Below are 15,926 nucleotides of genomic sequence, written 5' to 3' on the forward strand. Positions count from 1 at the left end.
ATATTTCTACTTGAGTGCAAGATACGCAATTTGCATGAACCAACGTGCTATGGAAGAAAGTATCTCACGATGAAAACACTCACCACCACAAGAAAATTGACATATTGTGACAGCAAAACTTTGTAAGTAAAGGGTACAAAACCGTGGTATATCCCGAAAAACTTATTCCAACGGCGCTGTCTCCGTCCTTTTTTCTTATACCAACGGAAAATCACCGTCACAATAACCCGGAGCAAAGGCTTTTCTGCCTGTTGGACAAAACACTGGTGCTATACCCACGTTTCTTTGGAACAAGATCAATTGGAAGCACTTAATTTGCTATACCCATGGCTGAATCTCCGTTGCTATAGGTCTTAGTGAAACTGTCTAGACCACCAACTTTGTTTTTAATGGTCATAATTATCTCTTTAACCAATACTTATCGTTAAATAAATATATTTATGAAACAAAATCAAATAAATCTTCAACTACATTTAAAAGGTATCACCAAGTTTTTCAAGCATATCAAACTACAAAATAGTTGATAATGTTAAACTAAAAATACCATAAAAATATCAAATTGTACTTAAGAAACATGCAAAGTCACCACAATCTCAAATTATAAAAAATAGGATCTTATCCACATGATTTTCAATTTTACTCCATCTAGACAAAATTAGCTCCTAATCTTCCACTTGCCCATGTTCATTAGTGTTTGTACTAGGAAAATTTGTTTGGTTAGGAGCACTTAGAGCTTCTGGAACCTGTTGAAAACAAAACAACAAATGAAACACAAAGAAATCACCAAAGACTAAAACCCACATAAGCCAACTTAAAACAACACCACGCCAACAAAACAGACGGACAAAAAGGTAACAACACCCTTTAGCCGAAGCACAAAACACAATGTTGTATGGACAAAAAGGACAAAAAGGTAACATCAGAAAAAAAAAATATAATATACCTGTCTCGAAGCTTGTATAAATGCATTCACATCTTCACCAGAAAAACGATTTTGAATAAATGACATCATATTTTCCATAATCAAATTTGTCTTCTCTTGGTTTTCACGCACTTTCTTAAGTTCATCAAGCAATTCCTGATTTTCAGACAAAGAAGCTTTTGATTTTTTAGGTTTCGTAATCTTGCCTATAAGCATGCCATACTTCAGATTGTCCTTTTCCTTTTGAGTCTAAAAAATACGAAATAAATTAGGTTAAAAATGAAAATAACTTAAATATGAAGAACATGGTCTCTATCTCCATATTAACATATCTACCCTACAACGTGATTTTCATACAGAAAAGCATTGATCTCAAGAGCTGACTACACATGATAGAAATAGCACTTGTTATTACAGAATCAAGATCAACCAATGTGTGCACTCATGGTAGAATCTACAAACTCATCCCATTAAATGTGTCTAAAACACCAAAGTCATCTAGTTCCTCTATCTCCACAGTAAAAAATGAATTTAAGGAAAAAAATGATCGTTAAGAAAACAAGAACTTTGAAGCAAAAAAACAACGAATTCCAATCAACAATTATTCCATCGCCATACAAGAACCATATCTCGAATGTTTCTTCAATGATACAAAGAATATTTGAACTTATGGGGGGATCACACGAATTATGACGATTGCATTTACCCTAAAAAAAACCAGTAGGAAAGGATAGTAAAGAAATGAGAAACAACATAAATTTTTATGTCTTGTTACCTTGGTACCGGAAGGAGAAGGTTCAACTTTCCCTGTTGATTGCTGAGGTAATGCATACATTCCCTTCAGATCCATCAAAAAGGTATAAGAAAATGAAATGGTTTAGTATCCTCCAAAAGACCAAAGTACATAAAACCATAAGTTTTCAACCATAATTTAAGCACCCTCTCAAAGTCACCTAGTTCCTCTAACTTCACAACAAAAAACATAGCAAAACAAAAAACAGTACGAAATGATCGCAAAGTAAAGGGAAACAACAGAAACGTTTATGTCTTACTACCTTGGTACCAAAAGAAGAATAAGACTCGGTTATCCCTGATGATTGTTCTTCTGATGCAAAATCTTTCTTGATATCCTAAAAAATGGTATTAGTAAATGAAATGGTTAAGTAACTAGTTTAAGAATAAATTAGCAGGTCAACTTAAAGGGAACGCCGTTTAACTCAACCCATAAACACCATAGTTTCTTAACCAAACAAATTAGAGAACATACCTTACTATATAATTCAAAGCTTTTGCGGTAAATTTCATTCGAAGAATCCTATATAAAACAGAAAACAAGCTGTTACACATACTTTTTACAAGTCAACAAGTTAGATTCATTGGTACACTTCAATGATAGATTCCTTGGTACTAAACTGTACCAATTCAAAAGCTCGTTGATGGCACCTAGCTGCCTTCGTATTATAAAAATACAAGTCAGGGTCACCGCTAGATGCCAAGGTACGAAAAGCGTGTCCCAGGTACCAAAGAGCCTCATGATGATAGGGTTCCAGAAAAATAGCTTCCTCCAGCTTCAAAATAGCATCTGAAAATCAAAGTTTCAAGTGAGAAACTTGGTAAATTATCCATTTATTCTCTAATCTTTATTAATTTATCTATAACTTCATATTAAAGATTAAATTGTTAAATTAAAGATTAAACATTTAAGTTATTAATTTTATGATATTTTAAGGTTTCCAGAATGCTATGTCTTCAAAAAAAAAGTCACTTGGAAGATGTCAACTTGTGGAAAGAAAATAAAAAAAGGTAGGGACTAGAATTGAAAAAAGAAATGTTAGATCGACCAAAGTTCGGAGGAAACCTTCAATGAAGCTAAAAATGAAGTTGATATAATTAGAGGGACTAAAATATGTGTTTCTAGAGTTTTGATTGTTGCCTGAAGTGCCACTAGGGTATTGACTGTTGCATGGGAATAACAACTTTCATTATATCTTTGTATCCCTTGGCCATTAAAATGCAGTGCAACCTTATCAAAATTCATAAATATTTACCCTAAAGAAGAGTCATTACAAATTTGACATGATATGAATGATCATATATAAAGACTTAAAAAAATAAAAAATTCGGAAGAATTGTTAATTCAACAACTTGAAATCAAAGAAGCACTTAAAGCTCACAAATTGAAAGAACAAGAACTGATTGGAAAGGAAGTAGAATTAATTGAAAAAGAGATAGAATTAATAAAGTCACAAATCAAAAGGAAGAGTCCAATTGATGAAATTATGGTGAAGGAACCGAAGAAATGGTATGTGGTCTTTAATAAAAATAAAACCCTCTAAATCACAAGTTCAAACAAAACTAAAAACCATTTAATAACAAACAAAAAACTAAAATAATTATATAAATAAAATAAAGTAGTTCATATATATATATATATATATATATATATATATATATATATATATATATATATATATATAGAGAGAGAGAGAGAGAGAGAGAGAGGGAGAGAGAGAGAGAGAATAAGCACCGTAGATCCTATAATCTTGATCTGGGCCGTCATTGTTATACATGTTTAACAAAGCTCCACCCCATCTTGTCAAATTCTACATATATTAATAAAACAAAATTATACACAAAATTTCCAACATAACAATGAATACGAAAATAAAAAATGTATGAATAAAAAATTTGGTAATGGAGACGAACGTACATCAGCATCGCGAGGGTTGTTGATGTATTTAGCTTCTGCAATTTGGCATTCTTCGCAAACATTAACCTGGGAGAGGTTAAGGTTAACTTAATGCAGAGAATTACGTACAAAATTCATTGAATCACGTCTGGATGAGGTTAGGGTTAACTTTGCTTGAGTTTGCATGCTTCACAAACGAGAGTGTTTCAAGGGTTTGTAGGATTATAATCCCGTACAAAATCTATGGGATCACTTTCGTCTCTATGAGGGTCGAGGGAGAGATGTGTTTCTAGGGTTTTGAGTGTTGTATGGAAAACATAGGTGGGTGGGTGGGTGGGTGGGTGGGTGACAATGAGTTTGGTTTTTTAACTTTGTCTATATCTCTCCCCTAACCAATCTTTCTCTCTCATCAAAATAATTTATTTTTATCATTTTTTTTAGAGGAAAAGACTTGTAGCATTTCATTAATCAAAATATGTTTAATACAATCTGGTATTTCTAGCAATATTTGGAAACTAGAAGACAATGTGACCCTTAGCTAAAGTAAAGAGAAACAACATAAATTTTCATGTTTTATTACCTTGGTTATCCCTGTTGATTGAAAATCTACCTTGGTTATCCCTGTTGATTGAAGATCTGATCCAAAAATTTCCTCGTGACGCTTAAAAAATGTATTAGTAAATGAAATGGTTATGTAAATAGTTTAAGAATAAATTAGCAGGTCATCTTAATGAGAACACCGTTTAATTCAACCCATAAACATCTTAGTTTTCTTAACCAAACAAATTAGAGAAGTCCTTTTTACAATTTGTAACTAAAATATGGCAATGCAATACAAAACATACCTTAGTAGATTTTTCCAACCATTTGCGATAAGTTTCATTTGAAGGATCCTATATAAAATAAAACAGGAAAACACTCTGTTACGCGTTATTTTCAAAAGTCAACAGGTAAAAACGCATGCCACACTTCAAAAATAAATACGTTCATTGGTATTGAACTAAAACCGTACCAATTCAAAAGCTCGTTGATTGCACGCAATTTCCTTTTTAGCATAATATAATACAGAATTGTCGTCGCTGCATTGAGTTGTCCTAATAGAGAAAGCTTCTCCCAGACACCAAAGAGCCTCATGATGGTAGGGGTCCAGAAAAAGAGCCTCCTCCAGCTTCATAATAGCATCTGAAAATCAAGTTTCAAGTGAGAAACTTGTTAAATTATCTATAACTATTTAATTTAATCTCTAATCTTTATTAATGGATTAAATAGTTAAGTTATTAAGTTAAAATATTTTAAGGGTCATAAAAAAAATCACTTGGAACACGAGTAGGGACTAAAATTGAAGAGGGATCAAAGTTTGCTCTTATAAATAAAATATAATGCATATTGAAAATAAAAAAAATAAAAACCCACTAAAACACAAGTTCAAACACAACCCAAAACCATTTAATAACAAAATAAAAACTAATTAATATTATAAAGAAAATATAATGCATATTGAGAGAGTAAGAACCTTCCAGCTTATAATTGTGATAATAATTGTCATACAACTTTATCATAGCTCCTGCCCACCTTGTCAAATTCTGCAGATATTCATAAAAACAAAAAGTTATACACAAATTTTTCTACCTAACAATGAATCTGATAATAAAAAAAGTATGAATCAAAATCAAAATCAAACAAGAATGAATCGATTCATAAAAAAAAATGAATATAGAAAGAATGAATAAAAAATTGGGGAATGGAGAAGAACGTACATGAACATCGCGAGGGTTTTTGAGGTATTCAGCTTCAGCGATTTTGCATGCATTTTGAGCGTTAAACAGTGAGAGCTTGGAATAATCCAGTACGAATTCCATGGAGAGAGAGAGAGAGAGAAGTCTCTAGGGTTTTGTGATTAATAAATATTAGACTTTGGATTGGGGGTAGTTTGATATTTTCAAATTTCTCTCATGCATCCAAAAAAACATTTCTAGGGATATTTTGGTATTTTGGAAATTCAAGGCATTTTTTTTATTTGTTGCATATACGTTATGTTAGCTTCAATTTTTGTCGATTGATGAATATGTGTGATTGAGCTATTCTTTCTAAATGGACCGTGATGAGTTTGACCATTTAGCTAAGCCCAATGAGAGGTCCCTGCCCTCAGCCGTTTAGCTATTTAAACGTCATCCCATCAGACGGTTAAACTATTATGAACATGCTGAACGGAATGAGGGTAGTCATCCCTCTCATCCTCTCATCCTTCTGACAGCTATCCTTCATGAATCCTAACTCTATAAATGTACACAATCTCTTATTCCTTCTTGTTGTCTTGATATGCTATAATTTGTATCTAATAATCCATGGCTAAATCCTAAAACTTTTATTAATGTTTATAGTTTACATGATTCATCTTGGAACTCCAAAATTAACCTGATATCGTCCCTTGGTTAGAGGTTAATCAATAAGATGGTTGTGTTACTTTGGATTATAGATCTTTATAATAAATAAAAAAATGAGACTTTACGACTGATTTTGATTTTGATGTGTTTGAGAGTGATATGGTTAATTCATATGTTGAATCACAAACTATCTTTATTGAAGTGATAGAGCCTATGAAGCACAAACACTCAGACTAAGTGTGTTCCTGTGTCGGACATGTGTCGTGTCCGACACGACACCAACACATGTAATTTATCCTGACTTATGTGATTTTTTAAAATTAATAGCGGTGTCGACGCGTTAGTGTCCAATGTCTGTGTCTGTATCCATCCGTGCTTCATATAGAGCCGTTGTGTGTTGGTTACTGTTTTCGGTGATTATTTGTTCAACTTCAAGCTTCTTTTGATTAGAGACTATGGTGTTGGAAAATCAGGCCTTCTTGTCACATTTGTTGTAAGACCATCTCTCATGGCCTATTGAAAGCAGCTTTCAACTTATTGAATCATTGGAGGAAGGTTATTGAAGATGATGTGGATGAAAGAGGGTGTTGAAAGGATTCAACCGGTTGAAAGTTTGCCCGCAGACGCCACGTGGCGCGTCATGGTTCGTGAACGCGAGCGTGTGTACTGCACGCGGAGAGAGAAACTGTTGTGGATAAAGCTGTGACACGTGGCTTGCTACGATTGGCTGCTTGGATTTCTATCTTCTTAATAATTAGGACTCAATTATTTCATTGCAAATATTTTTTTTTTACCAAAATTTGTGATTTTTTTCTCTATAAAAAGAGACTTGGATCATTTGATTTTGACACAGTAAAAAAACCAAGTTTTTCACTTTCTTAATCTTATTATTAGCTTTTCTTTTGAAGTTTTAGTCTTTACTTAGTGAAATGGATCCCAATAATAATCAATTCAACACCCAAAATTCTTCTGATTACCCATTTAACTACCAAAATCCCAACAATTATCAACACCCAAATCAATTTCTCAACCAACATCTTCAAAACCCAAATCAATTTCCCAACCAACATCCTCAAAATCCAAACCAATTTCCCAACTAACATCCTCAAAACATGCCTAATTTTGGTTTTGCATCAAATTTCAATCACCCATCCTCTGTTCCAAACAACTTTAATCCATATCATAGATCTATGATGGGGTATCCATCTCAAACACCCTCATTTAATGGTTATAAGTCAATGGTGAATGAAAATTTTTAGAGTATTGGTGCATATTCTGAATATTTAACACAAATAAATCGTGGTGGAATGACAAGAGCTAATGAAGTCACTCAACTTCAGAGGATACAACTCTTAAGAGCAAGAGAAATCCGCAACCAGCATGGAACACTGAACAAAATTTGGTGCTAATTAGTGGGTGGATAAAATTTGGAACATCTAGTGTTGCCAGGAGAAACCTGACAGGTGAAGCATATTGGGGTAAAATTGCTAAATATTGTAATCAGCATTGCTCATTCGATCCTCCGCGTGATGTAATTGCTTGCCGAAAACGTTTTAATTATATGAGCAAAGTAATAAATAAATGGATTGGTGCTTATGAAAGCGCTAAGCTTCAGCAAAGAAGCGGTTGGTCGGAAGATGATGCTTTGGCAAGAGGGCAGGAATTATTTGCATGTGGGAAGAATGTTCAATTTACTTTAAAGGAAACGTGGAACGCTCTCCGTGATCAACCATGTTATGGTAGTCAAATGGGAGGAAATGTTGGGTCAGGAAGTAGTGGATCTAAGAGATCTCACGAGGACTCTGTAGGATCTCAACGTCCCTATAATATGGCATATTATCTAGCTGATGGTATCTACCCTTCTTATCCAACTTTCGTCAAATCAATTAGACTTCCTCAAAGTGAACCCGATAAGTTATTTGCAAAACATCAGGAGAGCTGTCGGAAGGACATCAAACGTGCTTTTGGAGTGCTTCAAGCTCGATTTAAAATCATCTGTGAACCAGCTTGATTGTGGGACATAGCCGATTTGGGTATCATCATGAGGTCATGCATCATATTACATAATATGATTCTTGAGGATGAACGAGATACATATGCTCAACGTTGGACCGATTTTGAGCAAACTGGGGGAAGTGGATCTAGTACACCGCAACCATACTCGACCGAGGTGTTACATGCTTTTGCAAATCATGTGCGTGCTAGATCCGAGTTGCGTGATCCAAATGTTCATCACGAATTGCAAGCAGATCTAGTGAAGCACATATGGACAAAGTTTGGAATGTATCGTGATTGAAGATGATTTGTATCGTACTAAATAAATTACTTGTGTGTTGTATGCTTAGTTTGTTGTCTTGCATTTTAAGTTATTTGTGTGCCGCGTGCTTAGTTTGTTGTATTGCATTTAAAGTTATTTGTGTGTCGCATGCTTAGTTTGTTGTATTGCAATTTAAGTTAAGAAAATAAAAATAAATTTTTTTACAAAATTTTGTTTTTCAAAAAAACTAAAAAATAAATTGTTAATTGTATTATTTTAATTTAATTATAACCGATAATTATAATTTTATGTAATTATAAAAACAAAAATTAAATAAGAATAAGAAATAAATAAAAAGTGGTGGGGTAGGGTGTTGAATGAAAAACCATTGGACAAAAGTTGAATGAGTGTTGAAATAAGAGAGAGAAAATGATGTGGAGTATTGGAAATTGAAAAAGTGGGTGTTGAAAGGAAAAAAACCATTGGGGATGGTCTAAGCTTTCTCCTACTTTGAAAAAAATCTTTAGTTTTGGAAGGTCTTGCCAATTGCATTGAGATAGACGGTTGCTTATGAGGAATTGGCAATTACAACTCTTTATTACAATGGATTTCTAATTTAACTTAAGGTGATTTATGCCTCTTATACTGAAATCCAAATACTAGGTTGTATTTTTCTTGAATTTTCTCTTCAAAAAGTTTGTTTTCTTATCAAAATATTTGAAGAGTATACCGCTGCAATGAAATTGTTATGTATCTTTATGTTTTTGGATCATTTCCTTGCTAATGTTTTCACTTAATATGCAATAATGATATTGTAATTGTTTATGTTCATAGGGTCTCCAAAAATGGTTTAAAGATGAAAACCATACTCTTGGCATGGCTAATGATTTCAGGTTGTTATAGGTGATTGGAATTTATAATTTATGTTAACGCGAAGTACTTAATTACATTTAGAATTGTGGATAACTTTGCTATGCATGTTTTTTTTTTTAAAAAAAAAAATAAACGATATTTATTCATTCAAATTGATAGAGTGAATCGATATAATACAAATTTAAAGTCGCCAAAAAACAAAACAAAAAATATATTTGTTTTAAATAGAGATTTCACATCAATGGGGCCTGAAGCTGGTGTGAAGTAGATTTCACATTGGTGGTTGTGTCATAATCGATGTGAAAATCCTTATATTAAGTTTTTGAAAACACTTATCACATCGATGATAAGCAACCCGAAGTTGAAAAGCCGCTTCAAAACCATGTATTCCCTTTATATATATGTATATTGCTCTCACTTTAGACCAATTTTGTTCTCCCAACAACGAAGTGTCATCAGCAAACTACAGACGAGAAATGCAGACATAAGCATCCCCGCCCACCTTATTACAAGTAAATAACCTGGTTGACATTGTCATATTTAGCATTACATTCAATCCCTTTGCCGCAATTAAAAACAAAAAAGGAGAGAGGGGTAAAGGGAGAGAATAAATTGAAGATTCATACCTATGGTAAAAGGTAAAAAGATGTTGACACAAACAAGACAACTATATTTTGACCGACAAGCTTAACTAAAAAAAAATAATAGAACACCACGATAAATTATTCAATTACATACATGCAAGGGCAATGATATATTTATGACAAATCAAACAGACACATGCAATAGAGTGAATAAACAACTTTTTATGTTAATGCGCATGATTAAATAAATATTTTTACGAAAAAAAATCAAATAAATCTTCAACTACATTTAAAAATAATCACCAAGTCTTTCAAGCATGTGAAACTATAAATTAGTTGATAATGTTAAACTAAAAATATCCTATTGTACTTAAGAAACATGCATAGTCACATAGTCACCACAATCTCAAAATTACAAAAAATTCATATCTTATCCATTTTCAAAAAGGTAACAAAATTAGCTTCTAATCTTCCACTTGCCCATGTTCAATAGTGTTCATTAGTGATCTGGAACCTGTTGAAAACAAAATATCACATGAAACAAAAAGTAGAAACACAAATAAATCACCAAAGACTAAAACACACTAAAACCCACCTAAGCCAACATAAAACAACACCACCTCCCAACAAAACAGAAGGACAAAAAGGTAACAACTGAAAATATATAATATACCTATCTCGAGGCTTGTATAAAGGCATTCACATCTTCACCAGAAAAACGATTTTGAATAAATGACATCATATTTCCCATAATCAAATTTGTCCTCTCTTGATTTTCACGCATTATCTTAAGTTCATCGAGCAATTCCTGATTTTCAGACAAAGAAGCTTTTGATTTTTTAGGTTTTGTAATCTTGCCCTTAAGTATGCCATACTTCAGATTGTTCTTTTCCTTTGACCCTAAAAAATACGAAATAAATTAGGCGAAAACTGAAAATAACTTAAATATGAAGAACCTAGTCCCGATCTCCATATTAACATGTCTACCCTACAACATGATTTTCGTGGAGCTGGTGAGAACTTGCTTATATGTATTTAATCATATAGAAGCATTGATCCAATAAGAAACCATACAGAAGAAGCATTGATCTCAGGAGCTGACTAAACATGATAGAAAAACACCAAAGTCATCTAGTTCCTCTATCTCCACAATAAAAAATGAATTTAACCGAAAAAACAATCATTTTAAAAAACAAGAACTTTGAAGCAAAAAGAACTACGAATTCTAGTCAACAATTATTTCATCGCCATACAAGAACCATATCTCGAATGTTTCTTCAATGATACAAAGAACATTTGAACTTATGTCCTAGTGCAAAAACAATTCATCAACAACAAAAATATATACTATAAGGGGATCACGAGAACAATGTAGGATTGCATTTAACCTAAGAAACCAGTAGTAAAGGTTAGCAAAGAAAAGAGAAACAACATAAATATTTATGTCTTCAATTACCTTGGTCCTGGAAGGAGGAGGCTCAACTTTCCCCGTTGATTGCAGATGTAATGCATACATTCCCTTGAGATGCATAAAAAAGGTATAAGAAAATGAAATGGTTTAGTATCGAGTTTAAGAATAAGTTAGTGATTTCTTTAATGAAAAAGCAATGGAGAATTAGATATCCTCCAAAAGAACAAAGTACAGAAAACCATAAGTTTTGAACCATAATTACGTACCCTCTTAAAGTCGCCTAATTCCTCTAACTTCGCAACAAAAAACATAGCAAAAAAAGGTAGGAAAAGATAGCAAAGTAAAGGGAAACAACAAAAACTTTTATGTCTTCTTACCTTTGTAATGGAAGAAGGAGAAGACTCGGTTATCCTTGTTGATCGTAGATCTGGTGCAAAATCTTGTAGATCCTTAAAAAAGGTGTTAATAAATGAAATGGTTAAGTAACTAGTTTAAGAATAAATTAGCAGGTGAACTTAAGGGGAACACCTTTTAACTCAACCCATAACAAATTAGAGAACATACCTTACTATACAATTCAAAGCTTCTGCGGTAAATTTCATTTGAAGAATCCTATATAAAACATAAAACACGTTGTTACACATAATTTTTACAAGTCAACAAGTTAAACACTTGCCACACTTCAATGATAGATTCATTGGTATTAAACTGTACCAATTCAAAAGCTCGTTGATAGCACCTAGCTGCCTTCTTAGCATAATAATCCATTACAGATTCGTTGCTGTATTTAGATACCATGGTACCGAAATATTTAGATACCATAGTACCAAAGAGCCTCATGATGATAGGGTTCAAGAAAAAGAGCTTCCTCCAGCTTCAAAATAGCATCTGAAAATCAAAGTTTCAAGTGAGAAACCTGTTAAATTATCCATTTATTCTCCAATCTTCATTAATTTATCTATAACTTCATATTAATGATTAAATTGTTAAATTAAAGATTAAACATTTAAGTTATTAATTTAATGATATTTTAAGGTTTCCGCAATGATATGTCTTGAAAAAAAAAGTCACTTGGAACATGAGATGTCAGCTTGTGGAAAGACAAAAAAGGTAGGGACTAGAATTGAAAAAAGAAATGTTAGATAGACCAAATTCAGAAGAAACCTTTAATGAAGCTAAAAATGAAGTTGATATAACTAGAGGGACTAAAATATGTTTTTAGAGTTTTGATTGTTGCCTGAGGTGCCACTAGGGTATTGAATGTTGCATGGGAATAGCAACTTTCATTATATCTTTGTATCCCTTGGCCATTAAAATGCAGTGCAACCTTATCAAAATTCATAAATATTTACCACTAAAAAAGAGTCATTACAAATTTGACATGATATGAATGATCATACATAAAGACTTAAAAAATAAAAATAAAACCTCTAAATCACAAGTTCAAACACAACTAAAAACCATTTAATAACAAAAAAAAAAACTAAAATAATTATATAAATAAAATAAAGTAGTTCATATATATATATATATATATATAGAGAGAGAGAGAGAGAGATATATATATATATATATATATATATATATATATATAGAGAGAGAGAGAGAGAGAGAGAGAGAGAGAGAGAGAGAGGGAGAGAGAGAGATTAAGCACCGTAGATCGTCGAATCTTGATCCTGGCCGAGATTGTTATACATGTTTAACAAAGCTCCACCCCATCTTGTCAAATTCTACAAATATTAATAAAAAAAATATACACAAAATTTCCCACATAACAATGAATATGAAAATAAAAATGTATGAATAAAAAAAATTCAGTAATGGAGACGAACGTACATCAGCATCACGAGGGTTGTTGATGTACTGAGCTTCTGCAATTTGGCAATCTTCGCAAGCATTAACCTGGGAGAGGTTAAGGTTAACTTCACTTGATTGGCAACGTAGAGAATCGTACAAAATACATTGAATCATGTCTCGATGAGGTTAGGGTTAACTTTGCTTGATTTTGCATGCTTCAAAAACGAGAGTGTTTCTAGGGTTTGTAGGGTTATAATCCCGTACAAAATCTATGGAATCACCTTCGTCTCTATGAGGGAGATGTGTTTCTAGGGTTTTGAGTGTTGTATGAGGTTAGGGTTTACTACTTTACTTGATTGGTAACACAGAGAAGTATGAATGAAAGAAAGAGGGTACTAGCTACAACAGACGTGCATCACTATCCATGTTTTATTTTTTTAATAAAAAATATATTAAATAGTTATTTTATGGAAAACATAGGTGGGTGGGTGACAATGAGTTTGGTGTTTTGACTTTGTCTATATCTCTCCCCTAACCAATCTTTCTCTATCATCAAAATAATTTATTTTTATCATTTTTTTTAGAGGAAAAGATTTGTAGCATTTCATTAATCAAAATATGCTCAATACAATCTGGTATTTCTAGCAATATTTAGAAACTAGATGATGTGGCCGTCTTAGCTAAAGAATGTCCAATATCACCGCCTTAGCTAAAGTAAAGAGAATTTTATGTCTTATTACCTTGGTTATCCCTCTTGATCCAAAAATTTCTTCGAAAGTCTGAAAAAATGTAATAGTAAATGAAATGGTTATGTAACCCATAAACATCTTAGTTTTCTTACCCAAACAAATTAGAGAAGTCCTTTCTACAATTTGTAATTAAAATATGGCAATACAATACAAAACATACCTTACTAGACGATTCCGCCGTTCACGGTAAGTTTCATTTGAAGGATCCTATATAAAATAAAACAGGAAACACTCTGTTACACGTTATTTTCACAAGTCAGCACGTAAAATGCATGCCACACTTCAAAAATAAATATGTTCATTGGTATTGAACTAAAACTGTACCAATTCAAAAGCTCGTTGATTGCACGCAATTTCCTTTTTAGCATAATATAATCTAGAATTGTCGTCGCAGCATAGAGTTGTCCTAATAGAGAAAGCTTCTCCCAGACACCAAAGAGCCTCATGATGGTAGGGGTCCAGAAAAAGAGCCTCCTCCAGCTTCAAAATAGAATCTGAAAATCAAGTTTCAAGTGAGAAACTTGTTAAATTATCTATAACTATTTAATTTAATTTCTAATCTTTATTAAAGATTAAATAGTTAAGTTATTAAGTTAAAATATTTTAAGGGTCATAAAAAAATCACTTGGAACATGAGTAGGGACTAAAATTGAAGAGGGGTCAAAGTTCAAAGAAATTTTTAGAAAAATTAAAAAAGAGAAAGTTAAATCATTTAGAGGGAATATACCTACACTAAAAGAGAGCCATTGCAAATTTGACATGATGTGAATGATCTTATAAAGACTTGAAAATAAAAAAAATAAAAACCCTCTTATTAATATTATAAATAAAATATAATGCATATTGAGAGAGTAAGAACCTTTCAACTTATAATTGTGATAATGATTGTCATACAACTTTATCATAGCTCCAGCCCATCTTGTCAAATTCTGCAGATATTCATAAAAACAAAATGTTATACACAAAATTTCCAACATAACAATAAATATGATAATAAAAGTATGAATCAGAAATTGGGGAATGGAGAAGAACGTACATGAACATCGCGAGGATTTTTTTGGTATTCAGATTCAGCGATTTTGCATGCATTACGAGCGTTAAACAGTGAGAGCTTGGAATAATCCAGTACGAATTCCATGGAGAGAGAGAGAGAGAGAGAGAGAGAAGTTTCTAGGGTTTTGTGATTAGATCAGATTAATGAGAGTGATAAATAATAAAATAAATATTAGAATTTGGATTGGGGGTAGTTTGGTATTTTCAAATTTCTCTCATGCATCCAAAAAACGTTTCAAGGGATACTTTGGTGTTTTGGAAATTCAAGGCATTTATTTGATTTGTTGCATAGTATACGTTTTGTTAGCTTCTATTTTTGTCACACTACCAAAAAATTTATTTTTGTCGATTTGAAACCCTAGATTGATTTGACCAAGTTTTTATCTTTTGTGCATAGTATACGTTTTTTTTTTTTAATTTCTCTCAAAAAAAAATTATATTTTTTTATCAGGATTCAACCATGATCGTAATCAACGGCAGCTCCTATGCTCTTGTGCGGGCATGTGCCTCCACTAATAATCTAATTCTTTTTTCGTCAAATAGTCTAGTGGCTAGAATTAACTTTTTTCAAGGTGAATAAGTGGGATGTCTGAGGTTCGAACCATGGCCGAATGGCTGTTATGTCATGGGGTAGCATTGGCTACCCCAGAAGGAAATATTTTTTTTGAATAATTAACATAGTTTAATATATAGCTGCCCTATTAATATATTATTCGGCTACTCCAAACAATTTTGTTGGTTCAAAGAGAGATGATATTAAAATAATATTGATAATCTATTTAGTTTAGTGTCTATCCTGGATAAATTTGACTTATTAAAACTCCATATAGCTCAACTTTTATAAATAACTATTTTTAGCTTTTATTTTCTTTGTTTTTTGTAAGGAAGCTTTTAGTTTCTTAGTTGTCGTTTCATTACATATAAGTAAAAATTATTGTGAATTTATTTACGTTTAATATATTTGTTTTTTAAAATATATTTTATTTCTTCATAATGTTTGGCCCCTTCATAAAAATTGTGGTAGCTTCGCCGCTGGTTCGAACTCCGGCTCCTACATATAACAATGCATGTCCCTGTCAACTAAACTATGCTCACGGGGACACTAATAATCTAATTCTAGTACTAATATATATATAAATAATATGGTGTTAAGCTTACTTCGTGCCCCCTCAGTTAGTAAAAAAATAAAAACTCATATTATCAAAAT

The 15,926-nt window shown here is 32.3% G+C and overlaps 2 protein-coding genes, 2 long non-coding RNA genes and 1 pseudogene across 4 annotated transcripts; 1 reads left to right on the forward strand and 4 right to left on the reverse strand.

Annotated features, from left to right (window-relative positions):
- Positions 1 to 418: 418 nt before the first annotated feature.
- Positions 419 to 5,470, reverse strand: LOC146912453 (uncharacterized). Its single transcript, XM_085720732.1, has 13 exons — positions 5,369 to 5,470; positions 5,125 to 5,194; positions 4,624 to 4,793; positions 4,457 to 4,504; positions 4,192 to 4,272; positions 3,633 to 3,698; positions 3,450 to 3,525; positions 2,341 to 2,504; positions 2,190 to 2,237; positions 1,978 to 2,052; positions 1,698 to 1,760; positions 944 to 1,171; positions 419 to 743 (listed from the first exon to the last, which is right to left on the reverse strand). Exons 1-13 carry the CDS (start codon positions 5,468 to 5,470, stop codon positions 663 to 665), a joined length of 1,272 nt encoding a protein of 423 aa, XP_085576858.1. The 3' UTR covers positions 419 to 662.
- A 1,454-nt stretch (positions 5,471 to 6,924) lies between these two features.
- On the forward strand, positions 6,925 to 8,378 carry LOC146912454 (uncharacterized; annotated as a pseudogene).
- Positions 8,379 to 10,018: 1,640 nt separating this feature from the next.
- Positions 10,019 to 10,820, reverse strand: LOC146912455 (uncharacterized). Its single transcript, XR_015016482.1, has 2 exons — positions 10,383 to 10,820; positions 10,019 to 10,223 (listed from the first exon to the last, which is right to left on the reverse strand). It is a non-coding gene; the product is annotated as an uncharacterized LOC146912455 (long non-coding RNA).
- Positions 10,821 to 10,830: 10 nt separating this feature from the next.
- Positions 10,831 to 11,945, reverse strand: LOC146912456 (uncharacterized). The gene is made up of 4 exons (XM_085720581.1): positions 11,835 to 11,945; positions 11,685 to 11,732; positions 11,498 to 11,569; positions 10,831 to 11,228 (listed from the first exon to the last, which is right to left on the reverse strand). The coding sequence occupies exons 1-4, from the start codon at positions 11,940 to 11,942 to the stop codon at positions 11,019 to 11,021; spliced, it is 438 nt and encodes a 145-aa protein (XP_085576707.1). The 5' UTR covers positions 11,943 to 11,945; the 3' UTR covers positions 10,831 to 11,018.
- Positions 11,944 to 13,336, reverse strand: LOC146912457 (uncharacterized). The gene is made up of 3 exons (XR_015016481.1): positions 12,957 to 13,336; positions 12,775 to 12,850; positions 11,944 to 12,008 (listed from the first exon to the last, which is right to left on the reverse strand). It is a non-coding gene; the product is annotated as an uncharacterized LOC146912457 (long non-coding RNA).
- Positions 13,337 to 15,926: the final 2,590 nt, after the last annotated feature.

This window comes from Medicago sativa, chromosome 6, assembly GCF_051527215.1.
Source record: "Medicago sativa cultivar Bolivia chromosome 6, Bolivia_mono, whole genome shotgun sequence".
NCBI classification, from domain to species: domain Eukaryota; kingdom Viridiplantae; phylum Streptophyta; class Magnoliopsida; order Fabales; family Fabaceae; genus Medicago; species Medicago sativa.

Coding starts and splice junctions, on each gene's coding strand:
- LOC146912453 (XM_085720732.1), bottom strand. CDS start 5,470: ATGGAATTCGTACTGGATTATTCCAAGCTCTCACTGTTTAACGCTCAA. Junction 3,526..3,632: donor ACAACCCTCGCGATGCTGAT/GTACGTTCGTCT, acceptor TAATATATGTAG/AATTTGACAAGATGGGGTGG. Junction 2,053..2,189: donor GCTTTGAATTATATAGTAAG/GTATGTTCTCTA, acceptor ACCATTTTTTAG/GATATCAAGAAAGATTTTGC.
- LOC146912456 (XM_085720581.1), bottom strand. CDS start 11,942: ATGGTATCTAAATATTTCGGTACCATGGTATCTAAATACAGCAACGAA. Junction 11,570..11,684: donor GCTTTGAATTGTATAGTAAG/GTATGTTCTCTA, acceptor ACCTTTTTTAAG/GATCTACAAGATTTTGCACC. Junction 11,229..11,497: donor CTCCTTCTTCCATTACAAAG/GTAAGAAGACAT, acceptor ATGCATCTCAAG/GGAATGTATGCATTACATCT.